The following is a 15,737-nucleotide window of genomic DNA, read 5'->3' as shown; positions in this document are numbered from 1 at the left end:
TGTGGCTACTCTAGGGAACTTGCTGGCTCAGGACATGAGGGAGCCCAATTCCGTCTTCCATTCAGTACAGTCTTTGGTTTCTGTTCATAAACATGTCTCATAAAGGTGGATGATGGCTTGTGACTTGCTGCCTCTTTGGAGATTAAGAAAAATAGGGCGCCTGGGTGGCTCAGTGGCTGAGGTGACTCAATCTCAGCTCAGGTCTTGGTCTCAGGGCCATGAGTTCAAGCTCCTCATTCGTGTCCCACACAGGGCATGGAAACTACTTAAAAAAAGTAAAGATTAAGAAAAATAGATTACCCTGAACTTTCTCTTCAGTCCTGTTGGGCTTTCAGACTTTATTTTGTTGGCGGTGACTAACCCAGCCGAGTGAGGGGTTAATTCATGAAGCTGATGTGTTTATTTCTTGCTGTGACTAGCAATTGGGAAAATCAAGATTGTTTAATATAGCCTCATGTGGGCTCTCAGTACAAAGTTCTGGTAAATCTAGCATAAGTAAATGTTTAAAATAACTAAAGAAATCAACAAACGAAACCACGTCTGGGGGAATGATTAATGCCCTAGCATACAAGGTGTGGTACCTCTCCCTTCTTCCCACCAAGTGGGGAAAAAGTCCTAACCTTTAACCTGAAGACTTTATAACCGCTGAAAACCCCCCTTTTTTTAAGTGGAGAAAGCATGTTAATATGTGAAGTTATTTTTAAGAGGCCATTGATAGGGAAAGAGTTACCCCCTTTTTTTTTTTTAATTGAGGTGAGAAACTCAGCCAGACATCACAGTGAATGCCTGTGCCCAGCTGTTCCCTGAGGCCAAGCTAATTCCATAAATGCAGCTGGTGATCAGTGATCCAGTGACCCCAGGATGTTTTCAGGGGCATTTGTCCACCGGAGGGTGTCCTGGTCAGATCACCCCAGGAGAATGACTGCTCCCCAATGCAGTGTTTGGCTGTTCGCGTGATGGAAAGACCACCTGCCTTTCTGGCCTACACTCCTGATGAGACATTTCAGGAAAACCCCCATGGACAGACATGAGTGTTGACAAGGGTGTGTCTGAGATGGGGGTGAACTCATCACCTCCCACGTTTCCCATCCTGCTTATGCTAATTCACACACTACCCGACTTTCCTAATGTTTTTTCTTGTGAGTTTTGATGCTACTACTTTTCATAGGCTCTTCAGCTTGGGTCCCCCCTGTGAACTGCCCAGCAGCCCCCCCCCCCCGGGGCTCTAGCCCCTTACTGCTCTTTCTTCTGCCTGGAGTTCAGAGGCCAGCTGTCCCCGTCCCCCCGCCAGAGCCCTGGCACCAGACCTCAGGGTAAGGCTCTCCAAGTGGCCCACCACTGCACAGACTCCAGGCCTTCCCAACTCAGCTTATTTTCAGCCTGAGTTTCAAACACAGAAATGATTAATGGTCTGTCCTGTATAGGATGGTGGTAACCTGTGTCAGGAGCTCCGTGGGGCCCAGAATTCTTTTTCACTGCAGCTCGTAGCTAGAGAAACGGCAGTGTTTGGGAGCAGGCTTCAGCATTTCCCCAGTGGTCTAGCCCTTCTCCGCAGAAGTAGCAGTCGCCCCAGCCTGGGGTGGGCGAGGACTAGTGAGGGAACATCAGTCCGGAGCCCCAGGCCCAGGAGTTGTCTGCGCTTGCAGACACACAACACACACGTGCGTGGTCACAGACACTGATACATACAGGTGCACAAGCACACACCACACACACACACACACGGCCACAGACACACAACACACATACGCATGGTCACAGACACACAAAACACACACACACACGGTCACAGACACCCATACATACAGGTGCACAGACACACACACACACACACACACACACGGTGCCCCTTCCTCTGGAGCTGTCTCTGAGGCTCCCCACATGTGCACACAGGGCTGCCCGTCCCCTCACTAGAGATGCTCCTTCAGGTCTCCTGGCCCAGAGTGTCCTGTTCCAGGAGCTGAGCTGGGACCCATGGCCATCAGGAAGGGCTCTGGGCCCTTGGTGTTCTGGGAGTCCCTGCTGGGCCTGTGGGCTCCATTGGTTCACGCTGGACTTGGTGGGCCTCTGGGGGAGCTCCCTTCTGGATGGCTGGGGACTCTCTTTTTAGCTTGGCTGCATTTTGGTAAATGGCTCTCCCCACAGGTGAACGTGCAGGTAGGGCTGACGGGCCTTGTCGCGGGATGGCGTCCCCTGACAGGCTGGGCAGAGGGGGACCGCTGGTTGGAGAGAGTATTTCCCTCCGGGCAGATCTCCTCACGGAATATTTCTGGTGGGAACCCTTTCTTTCTGTCAGGTCCTGCTCTTGTGGTCTTTGTTCTGGGTTCTTGACTTGTCACGGGAGCTGCAGGTTCCACCCATCCTTACGGACCCTTGGCGTGCAGGGCTCTCTCTGCTCTCTGTGGCACCTCGTAAGGGCCGTCCAGTGGAGACGTGGTGTGGAGGTGAAGCCAACACACCCAGGGGCTTCCCAGTCCGGGAGACGGCGGCTGACATTGCTGGGCTCCTGCAGGAGTGTGCCGGGCGGTGCTGGGCCTCCACTTGTCTGTGCCCTGTGACGCTATTAGGGTCCCTATTGCACAGAGGAGAAAAGCGAGGTTCCCACAGCAAGTATCCCGTCACCTGATGCGGCGGTCGGGCAGGGAGGCTGCAAGTGTGGACTCAGCTGGGCTCCAGCCCTGCCCCAACCCTCAGCCGGGCCTTGGGGAGTGACTTGCGATTCTTCTCTGGGAAATGCGAAGATAAAAGCACCTATCGCCTAGGCTCTGTTCAGCCTCGGGCCCCAGCTGGCTTCGGGGAGCTCTCGGGCTCCAGGGGCATTCGCCGTCGTCTCCTGGGCCTCTCTGCGCCCCAGCCAGACCCAGCCAAGGAATCAGCCCCTCCAGATTCGTGTAAAGTCTGGTCACAGCATCCTCGGCTGCTAGGGACGAGGGACAGGAGGCCGCTCTGCCGAGCGCCCTTAGCCGGAGTCCCCACACACGTTTCTCGGTGAAGTAAAGCGTGAGGCACGGAAAGAGCCACATGCTGCCGTGGTCCCAGGTGGGGCAGAGGCGAGTGGGCCTCTGCGTGTCAGGGAGGGGCTGGGTGTGACTGTGGGAGCCAGTGTTTGTAGGAGTATCCCGATTTTCTCTCCCCTCTGAGCAAAGATGATCTCTTGGGCAGGCATTGGCAGCAAGCCATGTTCTCTGTCCGGGTGTCTGTGAGTGCTGGCAGCTGGGGTCGGCTGTCCCCAATAACTGGGGTAAGCTTCACCCGTGTGGCCGCTTTGGCCCATAGCCCCCGGCTGTTTGCAGGTCCTGCTCTGTGCTTTCAGGCTGCACCTGTGCAGAAGGTGACCTTGGGGTCCCTGTGTACCCTCGAGACTGGCTTTTGAGGGATATAGCCCTGCATCTCTGCCACCTTTAGGGCCCTGGTCATTCCCCCCCAGCCCCCAGCCTGATGTCTTTCCAAGGAAGGAGAGCTGTGTCTGCTGTCTTTTTAATTGTGCACCAGGGCTGACCTCTGGGGCCGGAAGTATTTGAGTGGCTCCCACAAAGGAAGTATTGTGACCCTGGCCGGTCTGGTCCTGGGATGTGGCCGCTTGAACAGACGTGCCACTGAGTACCGGCCGCAGGAAGATGCTAGGGTTTCACTGTGGTCCCGTTCTGTTCCTCAGAGGGAGTCTGGCCTCCAGTGAGGACTAGGCGAGGAGGAAGCCTGCCTAGAGGTGGCAACGTGGTGACAAGCGTAACCAGCATGGGCAGAGCCCATGACGGCTGGAACCCCCACGTGCTAGGGTCTGGTCTGTTCAAGGAGACAGGTTACAGGTACAGTGGAAGTGCTGCCTGGGCTGCAGGAGGCAAGTTAGACAGACGCACAGCTTCTGACTGCAGACATATGTTTGGAGCCCTCGGCGGGGCCAGAGGTCCAGGATAACCTCTTTGCCTGAGGTCGCCAGATGAGCGACTTCACTTCTAGGTGCTAGTCCAGGTCCCCTTGCGATGGGACAAAACACATCCACGGGTCCTGGATTGGGCCAGGCTTCCAGGACCAATGGACCAATGTTGCTCTGCCCATCAAGGAGGGGAGGGTCACACAGGTGGAGTGGACGTTCCTGCACCTGGTCCCCCCGGTGAGCAGAATCTACCAGAACGTAGATTCTGGCACAAGAGTTCCACGTAATGCTTTACTGGGGCGATTCTCACCCTTGAGTCCACCAGTGGGTGTGTTGGACACAGGTTCTTGGATTGCGGGGTTCCCCTGCGATGAGCTGATTCTGCCCAGGTCTGCAGTGGGCCTGAGAATCTGCATTTCCAACAAGTTCCCAGTGATGCTGGTGCTTCTGGTTCCGGGCCCCTCTGTGACCGTCAGGCCACCGTGTGTGGATTCCCCACATCACACCTAAGAAGGGGTCACCCACTCCCTGTGGAAACCCCTCCAGGGCCAGGACCCATTCCGTCTTCAGGTGACTGGAACGGCCAGTGAGGGGTTGACTCGTGGGCTACGGAGCTGGTCTAGCCATGGATTGGGTCTCAGCCAGGTGACCTCGGGTGAGTTCCTCACCCTCTTGGGCTGCGTTCTGGGACAACGATGGGGACTGTGTGCTGTGGGCCCTGAAAAGTCCTCAGGAACTTCAAGTGAGTTATCCTTGGCCCCACAGGGAGGAGGGCCTCAGAGGTAATGCATCCTTTCAAGGGTGCCCCTGTCTGCTGTGGCTGTCCGCAGGGTGGTGATCCCTGGTCACCCGGGCAGACACAGGGTGTAGACGTGCTGTAGACGTCCCCCTCGCCAGAGCTTCCTGAGAAGGTGGAACATTAACAGCTGACTGCCCGGGGTGTGGGGAGCCCTCTGGCCAACACACATGTCCTCCACTGGGGCCAAGGTGATAAGGGTCCTGGTGCTTCTAGGTTCTTGCTGGGGTGGGGGGAGGTTGACAAGGGAGTTTATGGAGAAGCGGCCTGATGTCATAGCCCATAGAGATGGGGAGTGCGGTGGCGGAGGGGCGTGCCGCAGATGCTGGGGCCTCTGCCCCCCAGGGTTCTGCATCTGCTCAGCAAACACACAGCTTCCCAGTTAGCTGTAAGCAGGCCCTCAGCTCTCAAGCCTGGGTTTCCCAGCAGCTCGTTCCTAGAACCCATGCTCCATCGAAGACGTTGCTTAACTTAGGTTTGGAAATCGCTTCTTGACAACGGAACAGGCGTTATCGAAGCATCCAGTGGGTGCCGGACACTAGCTGGTTTTCGCTTTTGGGTTTTTCTGAAAAATCTGTTTTTAAGTCGTCTGTACAGCCTACAATGTGGGGCTCGAACTCACGACTCAGAGACCACGCAGGGACCCCCATCTGTGTTGAATCTTCATGGTCACCTGTGTGGTGGGTGGTACCATTCTGTCTGGGGCTCTGGGGGCTCGGGAAGGTCAGTGTGTTGCTGTGGGACACACGAGGCATCACTGGTAAGTCTGTCCTGGGCTGTGGGGGATGCGTGCACCCTGCACCCTTGCTCACTCTCACACTTGCCTGAGTTAATTTCTTGACGCGCTAGCGCACGTTCCAGCTTCAGAAAGTGTCAAGGGAAATAGTTTCCCACCAGCCTTCTCCCACAAGGAGGAGCCCCAGTGTCTACACCGCAGGCAGGGGCTGCCCTCTACTCATCCTTAATGGGGACCTCCAACGATCTCCTCCTCCTTCATTGGGGCTGCCCAGTGCCCCTGTGGGCAGTCTCAGGAGTCTTGGGTTGACCAAAGCAGACCCGCTGACTCGAGGCAAACAGGGGTGCCGTTTTGAGATGTTGCCAGTTGCCTTCGTTGGGGGGGGTTGGCAGTTCCTGCTGGCACTGAGTGGGGGCCCTGAGGGCCTCCGTCTGTCCACCCCGCTGCCAGGTACACGGGTACTCCTGGGAGTTTAGCCTGAGATGCGGAAAGGCAGGAGCCACCTGGGCTCAAGCTAGGACTCCACACTTGGTAGTTGCATTCCTTGTAGGTAATTAAGAACCTGGGGGAGCCTAGGGTAGCCAGTGCTCCCTGCATGTGTGTGGTCTTCTGGGGGCTGCAGAAGGAACCCTTGGCTCCTCCACGGCCATTCTCTGTTCTGACCCCAAGCCCAAACTGAGTCACAGGCAGGATGCCTGTGGTCTGAGCCTGGTTGGGAGGTCCTGGTGGCTCCGTTGCCACTGTCACCATGGTGATCATGGCTGTCCACATCCTCACAGGATGCTGCAAGTGTCCGGACACACAAGGAGTGTCCACCTCCACTCCCTCACACACCCTTTAAGGTGACATTGTGGAGTAGGTTGGGCAAGTAGATGAGGAAAGGAGGTCAGAGAGGACCTCAAGGTCATGACCATAGGTAGGCAGGGATCTGGCCTGAACTATACTCCTTCCCTGTACTCCCCACCCTCACAGAGGGGTGAGGCTGTCTGAGAGCTGGTGACCCACCCCACCTGCTGGGCAGGGGGAAGACCTTCCTCCAGGAGCTCCAGCCTGCAAAGCCCTCACAGACTTCCCTCCTTCCGGTGGTCTTTGATCTCATCCTGCCATGACATGTGATCGTGATCTTTCGAGGAGACCTCCTAGCATCTTGAGTTCTCATTGCCATCTTATACACAAGACATCACAGTGTCTTCTCTTTCCTGGCACGTCTTGGTGAGGCTGTTCTTCCTTGCAGGGAGAGAGAAGCCCCCCGTGGAGGGACAGCATCCCGGAGACCCGGTGTCCTGTCCAACTCCATGTGACCTGGAGGGCCCTGTTGATAGTGCTTCTGTCCCAGCCGTCTCCATCTGCTTCTGTCTGCGGCTCTATGACCTCCCTCCAAGACCACTTTTTAAATAAGCAGGAGGTAGTCTGCAATGCTCTATGACCTCCCTTGGCGCACCCCGCCCCCAGCAAGCAAGTTCCTGTATCTCCAGGAAGTGCGTCCCGAGGCTCTGGGTGGTTCCTGCCCCGCCACTCGCGCTTACTATATGCCGTGTGGTTCTGGGTGATTTTCTCCACCTGCCTGAGCCTCAGTTTCCTTGTCTGTAACGAGGGAGTCATGGTACCCACTTGCATTAGGTGATTGTGGATTGAAAAGGTAATAAATCATTCATTAGTTTTTTTTAGCAAAGAGCTGGGCACAGTCTCTGCCTAGAAAGGGCAGCTTGCTGCTTAAAACCCAAAAATTCCCCAAGTCCTTGCCGCTTCACATATAATTAATGATCCCTTATCTTCATTAACATGTGGACCATTTAAACTGGGGCATTAAAATGATTCTAGCCGGAAGGCTTCTCACTGAGCAGGACTGCACGGTGCTCCGTCTGTAAGGGACAGTGCCGGGCTGGCTGACCCCATTCCTTCTCAGCCCTCAGGATAACTCAGGACGCTGGCCGCTTCCAGGGACCACCTTTGCTCTGAGTCTGATTTATTCTTCCCATCGCCTCCAGCCATTCGTGGCTGCGCACTCTGGCGGGCCCCAGGGTCCTGCAGGCGGGTCCCTTTCAGCCTCACTGATGTTGGGAGTGGGCTGTTGTCCATTATTTTAATGGATCAGCCCAACACAAGTGCTCTTTATCTTTGGCAATCTCCCTGCTCTTAATGGCATTTTGAAAATATTTGCAGAGTTAGCAGGTTCACTCAGTGGCGATTTCATGGTTTATGTTTTTTTTATACCCTACCTCGTTCCAAAAAGAAGTTAAGGCAACTCGAGTTCACCCCCTCGCGAAGGTTCTACCTGCACGCTTAATTCAAGGAAGTCTGTAGAAGTAGGTGGCTTTTCTGCAGCTTATCCAGCTGGCATCTTGAAAGACGCGGGGCGGGGGGTGGTGTGCGGAGCGGCTGGAGCAGAGCCTAGGATCCTCTCGCATGGCCCCACCTGGCACCACCACTCCGGCTGTGATACCTCTATTTCCTCACCTGTGAAATGGGTCACAACACCGCTTACCTTCTGGGTTGTATATGGGTTTCAACAAGTGAGCACTCATAAGCTTGTGAATTCAGTACCTTGTTCAATAGTGAACATAACAAATTACCTAGTACCTAGTTTAGCACCTGGGCTTTGACCCAGAGACTGATTCTCTGATGGAGACCTTGACATTGCATAGGTCTCCGGATTTACAGGTGGTGGCCAGATGCTACCTTACCCAGCTTGGCTCTTGGGAACTCCAGAGCAAAATCTGTTGCTGCCTTTGAGCCTGGGTCTCATGTGACTCTGCTGTGATTTGGGGGCACATGGACTCAGACTGTGAATTACGGACTGTGAGGGCTTTCCTGCAGATAAGATCTAACTGACCTGCTCTCTCCTTATTCCTTCTTTACTCTAGCACCAACCATGCCTCCCAGGGAAGCCTGTTGGCTGCTCCCTTCTGAGGGGTCCCATTGGGGTGTGACTGCTGTGCAGGGTGTGGGCAGGGGCTGAGTCTCCTGCCTCTGCATGTCCATTCCAAATGACTGGCTGCTCGCCCCGTTTAAGCTTTCTGGGATACACTGTGTATTCTTGGGAGACCAGGTGGGTGGGCGGCCTGGGGTTGCTGGGGTGTGTCTTGACTGCCTGTTGTCTCCTCTTGCAGATTCCACAACGATGGTGTTGTCAGCAGCCAGCTCAGAAGCCCAGGTACCTTTAAAATAATTTTTTAATTTACTTGATACGCATTAAAACTAATATGTCTCATATTATGTGAATTAGATAGCATGTAAAGTTACAAGATTATTTCCATGAGGTAGGACACAGACAAAATACTCAAAGGGCTTCATCGAAAGGACTTGATGAAGAGAGCAGGCAGGTCAGGACAGAGCCCACTGGTCAGTGTGGAACCTGGCAGGCCTTGGAGGGCCTGAAGGGCGGGGGTGGGCGATGGTACCCTACCTCCGTCTCCTATTCTGCCCCCAAGCTGCTGGTGTTGCCTCCCACTGACCAGAGGGAGGGAGCAAAGGTGCTGTGGTCTGTGGACGCAGAAGGTCAGTCATGGCGTGGGTCTGAGGGGCAAGCAGGAAAACCAGCCGGTGACTGCTGTCCACCCCGCCCACAATTCAGACCTCACCAGTAGGACCAGTGCCTCCCTGTCCCTCTACTCTCCGGGAGTTTGTCCTGAATTTAATGTGGATCGTTCTACTGCCTTTAAGAAAGCTTTATACAAACGTGTGTTTATGTACTGAACACAGCATTATACCAAGGGTGGGGGGCTGGTCACGGCAAAGAGGCCATATAGTCTGTCGTGGAGAATTGCAAAATGATAATAGAATCATCCCAGAGTTTTCCTGCTTTTTCTTCCCAGCACATGCTGGCAATCTTACTGCTGTCAGTGATAGGACACACTTCCCAGCGGCACACGGCCTCCGTGGTGAGGTTCTCGCTCCATGTTGCTTCCGTAGTTCGGTCTGGGAAGAAGACAGCATTGCCACGGCGGGCAGAGTACTCTGGAGACTTTGTTTATCCAAAGCCCAGGAACAGTCCCCTGCCTTTCAGACAGTGATCCCAGGGTGGCCCCCGTTACCCAGAGTCCCCACACGAATGTGCCGTGGCCACCTGCCGCCCCAAAGGAGACTTCTTAGCAGTTCTGATGATATTTACAAGGAGCCTTGTTTGTGGGGGTCCAGTCTGCGCGCTTACAGACTGACCCCGGAGCCCCACTCCAGAAAGTACTGTAGGGGCCACTCGCTGTGCTAACCCAGATTCCTGATACCAGCCTCCTGTGGACGCCGTCCTGTGGTCTCAGTGCCTTCTCTCTCCAAGCCCCTCAGTTAGTAGGCTGTTCACCCCAGCTGGCCTGTTGGGAGCCTGCTCAGTTCCCAAAACACTGTGGGCAGGTAGGCCTGGAGGCTCTCAGACCCTGGCTGGCTGCCCAGATTGTTCCTTATGGGAAAGCAAGAGCTCTCTGCCTTTCAGGAGGTTTCCAGTGTCTGGGCTGGAACACAGAGAAGCTTTTAACAGAGCAGCTGTCAGAGGAGAGGCTCCTGCTGGAGTTAACCCTTTAACTGATGCGGTGCTGCTCCAAGATGCGCTGGAACAGGGGCTGCCCCACAGGGCCCCTCTGTCTGCCCCGGGTGGTAGAATGGTCTCTGATGGAGACGCCAGGGCACAGCCACGCCTGGGTCAGCAGTGGCCGTGGCGTAGAGAATGGGCACGAATCTCTCCCACAATCTCCTTTCTGACCTCTACCTCTGGCCAAGAAAGAATCGATGGGAACTTGTGTGACCTGTGGTTCTTGCCAGCCCAGTAGTCCTGATGGGGGTCCCACTGCCATAGGGGACTCCACCTGGCCCTGGTCTTTTGCCCTCTGACTCATGACTTGGGCTTGTGATTCTTGCCCGGCTAAGCAGAGATAAGACCGCCTCCAAGGGTGGACTGGGGTTTTGTAGACTGGAACTTGGCTCTGTTGGAGCCCCTCTCCCCACACTGGCCAGGGTGTGTTCTGAGGCATTTCTGCAGGATAGAGAAGGCTGTCTTGTGCCTGTCCCCTGCCCAACACTGACTTTCCCCATGTCCTCCTTCAGCTCTGCTCAAGCCAGTCCCCTTGGGCTGCAGGTGTGGGAAACAAGAGGAGAGGCCAGAGGCCTCCCCCCTCCCTCAGGCTAGGCAGACTCAGACTCGGGGTGGAAGGTGAGGGTGTGGCTCCCTCCTGCCTTGGGCAAGGCTTAGAGCCCAGGCTGGGGACGGACGTGAGTCCCAAGTCCAGCTCCGCCGGCTGCCAGCTGTGGTCACATGACTCCGTGGCTCCGTGGCTCCGTCCTCTGCCTAGAAGCCAGAGGCTAGGTCTCAGGTTAGGCTGTCCTAGAGTTAAGTAGCCAAGGGCTCTGTGTGGCTGATGACACGAGAAGAGTATGGTCAATCTGCATCATTGTCATAAAGGAGAAATGTCAAAATATGCAAGGCAGGCAGGCTGGAAGCAGCACCCCTGTGGTCGTCCTCACCCGTCACTGCACATGGCACATGGCTCTTCCCTGTGCGAGCAGCTGTGACCTTTCCGGGACTGCAGTCCTGTGAGCAGCCCATGCCAGGGGCCGACGGCCACTGGACAGAGCCACAAATGGAGTGGCAGGGTCTGCAGATGCCCCCCCGGAGAAGGCGGAGTCCCAGTGGTTAACGGTAGTCTATGAAAATAGGGTTTCCTGCCAAATAAAATTGAGAAATGGTGAGTTAAGAGGTCTATTGCAAAACTCAGATTTTCAATATGTGAATATGCTTTTAAAAGAACTAATTATGGAGATTTCAAGGATACATAAAGTAAACTGTAGCACTGTAGGCCCCATACCTGGCTGGGTGCCCACAGCTCCTGGTCCCTGGGCAAGCCCCCACACAGGTGCCGTTGCTTCTTCACTTTTCTTCTTTTCCAGATTAAATTTACGTATGTTGTAATTTGCATGGAGTTTACAGTATTTTTTAAGGGAGAGGATGTCAATTTTTATGAGTTCAGGTGTCTGTACCGTAACCCATGTAGTCTTTCTCCTCGGATTTAAAACACTCTTATGTCACTTTAAAAGCCAATGTTTGATTCGGTTATCTGTATTTTTAAATCACATTTATTGGGATATGCTTTATGATCAGTGACCCGCTTTTTACGGCTGTGGATTGGCTTCATCTTGCCTAGGGTTTTGTATGAATGGAAGCATGTAGTCTGGCTTTGTGACTCTGTGTTCTGTCTGTGTGTAAGGGGGTGCCTGAGTTTGGTCTTGGCAGCCTGGCATCCCATGGGAAGGATGGGTCACCTTTGTGTTCCGTGTCCCCGTTGAAGACATTTGGACATCGCAGGTGTGGGCGCTCTGGGCGATCCGGAGGAGTCCCTGTGGGTACACGTCTTCCCTCTCTCTGGGTTAGGTACTCGGGAGGGCGTTGCCCTCACTTCACGTGTTAAAGGCACGTTTGGCCCCGAGAGCCTGCTGAACTGCTGTCCACGGTGCGGCTGGGAGGCGTCCGGCCGGCTTATGGCATGGCCTCCGGGGGCCTCCTGCAGGGCCGCTGGCTGTCGCGCTGTCGCCACTGGAAGCCGCGCTGTGCTCAGGCGGGGCGGCGGTCGCTCTCCTGGCTGGGTCCCTTGCGGGTGGCCCCCCACGGCCCGCTGACTCTCCGGGCCCCTGTCCTGCAGATGGTGCAGTCGCTGGGCTTTGCCATCTACCGCGCGCTGGACTGGGGCCTGGACGACAGCGAGGAGCGCGAGCTCAGCCCGCAGCTGGAGCGGCTCATCGACCTCATGGCCAACAACGACTGCGAGGACGGCGTCTGCGGGGCCGCGGACGAGGGCTACGGGGGCCCGGAGGAGGAGGAGGAGGCCGAGGGCGGCCCCCGCGCCGTGCGCACCTTCGCCCAGGCCATGCGGCTGTGCGCGGCGCGCCTGACCGACCCCCGGGGCGCGCAGACCCACTACCAGGCCGTGTGCCGGGCGCTCTTCGTGGAGACGCTGGAGCTGCGGGCCTTCCTGGCCAGGGTCCGGGAGGCCAAGGAGGTGAGCGCGCGAGGCCGTGTGGGGGAGGGGCCGAGGGCGGGGGGCGGGGCCGAGGGCGGGGTGGGGCCCAGGGTGTGGGCGGGGCTTCCCGGAGGCCAGGACTGGAAGGGCGGGGCTGGGGCTGAGCAGGGCCCGAGGGGACGGTGTGCCCAGGGCGAGAGTGGGGGGGGACTCCCAGGGGAAGGGGCGGAGGCCCCCAAGGGACCTTCCTGGCCGTCTTTCCTGCCCCGCCCCCCACCTCCGCCGGTGTGGGTCCGTCTGTCTCTCCCACGGGAAGTGGAGGTCCTCAGCTGCGGACTCTGAACGGCCTCGCCTTGCAGCTGGCGCTCGGGGCGGGCCCTGTCATGCTGTGCGGGTTTTCCCCGGACCCTGAGCTGGATTTTGCACGGGGAGGAACTGAGGGTCAGGACCTTTACTCACCGGCTCGCAGCCACTTGGCTCCAGGACCTCTTTCCTCTTGCCTCCTGTTTCCAGGTCCTGCGAGACCTGGCTGTCCTCTCCCAGGGCTGGTTCCTTCTGGAAACAGGAACTGAAGGCGCCACTTGTAATTCAGTGCACATGTGTACTCACTGCGCTTGGAGTTTTGGGGCGTAGGAAATTCAGTGACCGTAGCCCCCCCCCCTTTTTACAGATAAATAAATAGAGGTTCTTTTTTTTTTTTTTTAAAGATTTTTATTTATTCATTTGACAGAGATCACAGGTAGGCAGAGAGGCAGGTGGAGAGAGAGGGGGAAGCAGGCTCCCCGCTGAGCAGAGAGCCCGATGCGGGGCTCCATCCCAGGACCCTGAGATCATGACCTGACCCGAAGGCAGAGGCTTTAACCCACTGAGCCACCCAGGCGTCCCACAAATAGAGGTTCTGAAAGGTGTCCTTTGCCCCAAGCCAGAGGAAGTCCAGGCAGAGCTGGGGTCTCTCCAGGGCTGTCCTGTCTTTTCATGGTTCCAGAATTACCAGCTGACGGTCTTTCTCCAACTCTCCCATCTCCTTCCTGGAAGGAGGTGACAGACTTCCTTGAAGCAGGGGGTCTTGGCATAGGGACTCCTGCCTCCCCTCAGCAGTCATATATGAGAAAAGGCAGACTTGACAGAGGGCGGGGGAATTGGTTCCACCCACTCTTGCTTAAACGGCAGAGGTGTTCTTCGGAAGTGACTGATACTGGTGTCTGATTCCCCGAACCAGCTTCCCTGAACTGTGGCCTGAGTCGATTCTCAATATTGCTCTGATGGACAGGGCTGGGGGTCCAGAACCTACACGGCAGTGACAGTCCCTGAGCCATCGGGCCTTTATCTGTAGCCCAGCTGGTGGCCCAAGGGTAGGTCGCTCCTCTGGCCACTCCCTTCCCCCAAGGCCCCAACCAAGCTCCTCCTCCTCCGCTGCTGCTCCTCCTCCACAACTTAAGAGATGTTCTTCTGATGTTTTAATGAGTGGATGGTCTTCATGCTTTTGTTTTTCTTGCTCTGAAGTCATCTGTTCTGTTGCTACCATCAATTCCTTATCCAGACAATGGAAGCTCTTTCTTTAGCATGAGCAAACAACTCTAGACTTCCAAGTAATTGCCCCAAGAGATGTTCAGGGAATTGGCAGTAGCAGGGAATGAGAAGCGGGAGTCAGTGGGACACATCTGGGCTGGCATTTTAGGAAGAAACACCCTGCTCAGGGACAGGTAGAGAAAGTCCGGGGGGGGATGGGAGACCCACCCTTCATGCCCTTTGCCCACAGGAACTGCCAGATCACACACAGGTCTATTTTTAGAATCAGCCAGGTCACACACCATGCGGCGCTCTGAGACTTGGCCGCGTTTTCTAGAGCGTCCCAAAGCAGTTTAGCAAATAGCTTCAAGTGAAAGCCAGGGTAACTGGTTCTGGCTTATTGTGTCGGGGGGGTGAGGGGGGTGAGCTGGGAGCTGTGTGCTAAGGGTTCGATGCTTCTCCAGGGTAGGGGAGGTGGTGGGAACCGAGTGTCTGGCTGCTGCCAAGATCCAGGACAATGAAGGGAGTGAATCTAGTAGCTGCTTCCCAAATTCTCAGCAAAGAACAGTTGCCTAACCATCCTTCCTGTTCTCCAACATCATTGTGATGTTGGCATTTTCTCAGCTTCATGAAATATGAACCTGTCTGTTTCCCAGGACTTGCTGAGTAACTTATCCTCTTATCCATCTGTCCGTCCATCCATCCATCCATCCATTCAGCCATTGTTGAAGACCTAGCCTCTGCCAGTTGTGCTAGGAACCAGGAGTCTTCAGGGGAGAAAACAGAAACATACCTGTGGCTCTGGCCTTATGGAGCCAGTGGTCCAGACAACACTCACAGAAGCAGATTACCGAAACTCCAGTGTCCCCGCTGGAGTGGGTCAAGAAGCAGCCCTGGGGGTTCCAGGAGGGGGTATGCACGTGGCCCGGACAGAGGCCGAGGCATTGCTGAGGGAGCACCATGCCGGCTGGATCTGAAGGAAGCCTGGGAGCTTTTCACAGGTGACAGAGGGCAGGGTCCCCCTGCATCTGCTCTCTCAGAAGGACACGATGCCCTTCTGGGCTGTGTGGATTGGCTGAGAGAAGGAGAGAGCCAGGACGTCCTGTGTGGGTGCTAGGTGGCTGCTCAGCTCTCACCCCTGGCCCAGGAGAACTGCCAGAGATAGCTGAGGGGCCACCAAGGGCCCCCATGGCTCCAAAGCTAATGGCTTTGTTTCTCCAGATCTTTCTGAGTCCAGAGCTTTGGCCCCAAATGCCCACTCATCCCTTTTTTAGCTGGTGGAATAGTAGCCCACGTGTTCAGGAACTGTCCCCGGATGGACAGACTGGCGGGGCCTGCAGCCCTGTGACAGCCACTCTCACCTTCTCCTGGACTAACAGATGCTGCAGAAGCTTCGGGAGGGTGAGCTGCAGGAAGGCAAGGCCCTGGCAGAGCTTGACCACCTGGGACACACCGACTGGGTAAGCTATGGCTACCCCCCACCTGGGGTCTGTGCCAGGGCCAGGGGGAGCCCTGCCGGGTCTAAGGACCATTTCCGTCTTCTTGGGGGCCCAGGCCCGACTCTGGGTGCAGCTCATGAGGGAACTTCGTCACGGGGTGAAGCTCAAGAAGGTGCAGGAGCAGGAGTTCAACCCCTTGCCCACCGAGTTCCAGCTCACCCCCTTCGAGATGCTGATGCAGGACATCCGCGCCAGGAACTACAAGCTCCGCAAGGTCATGGTGAGCTGCTGGGGACGGCAGCCTGCCCCCGAGCCTTCTGCCCGCTGGTGGCTCTGCAGCCTCCACTCTGTGCGCTGGCTACTGAGTGGGTATTCAGATGTGCACAGACAGATGAGGCCCTGACCCATCTGGCTCCACCTGACCCGGGGGGACTAGGACAGG

At 56.0% G+C, this 15,737-nt stretch overlaps 1 protein-coding gene across 3 annotated transcripts in view; it reads left to right on the top strand.

Moving 5' to 3' along the window:
* Nucleotides 1-15,737, top strand: part of SPIRE2 (spire type actin nucleation factor 2) — a 43,698-nt gene that overhangs the window by 14,381 nt on the left and 13,580 nt on the right. For all 3 annotated transcript variants that reach the window (XM_044255519.1, XM_044255520.1, XM_044255518.1), the window contains exons 2-5: nt 8,517-8,560; nt 12,030-12,386; nt 15,236-15,316; nt 15,411-15,575. In XM_044255519.1, coding sequence (XP_044111454.1) covers nt 8,528-8,560; nt 12,030-12,386; nt 15,236-15,316; nt 15,411-15,575 — 636 coding nt within the window. In that variant the 5' untranslated portion in view covers nt 8,517-8,527. The remainder of the gene's footprint in view (nt 1-8,516; nt 8,561-12,029; nt 12,387-15,235; nt 15,317-15,410; nt 15,576-15,737) is intronic.

This window comes from Neovison vison, chromosome 7, assembly GCF_020171115.1.
Source record: "Neovison vison isolate M4711 chromosome 7, ASM_NN_V1, whole genome shotgun sequence".
NCBI lineage: Eukaryota > Metazoa > Chordata > Mammalia > Carnivora > Mustelidae > Neogale > Neogale vison.
This window is presented reverse-complemented; position numbering and strand designations above follow the sequence as displayed.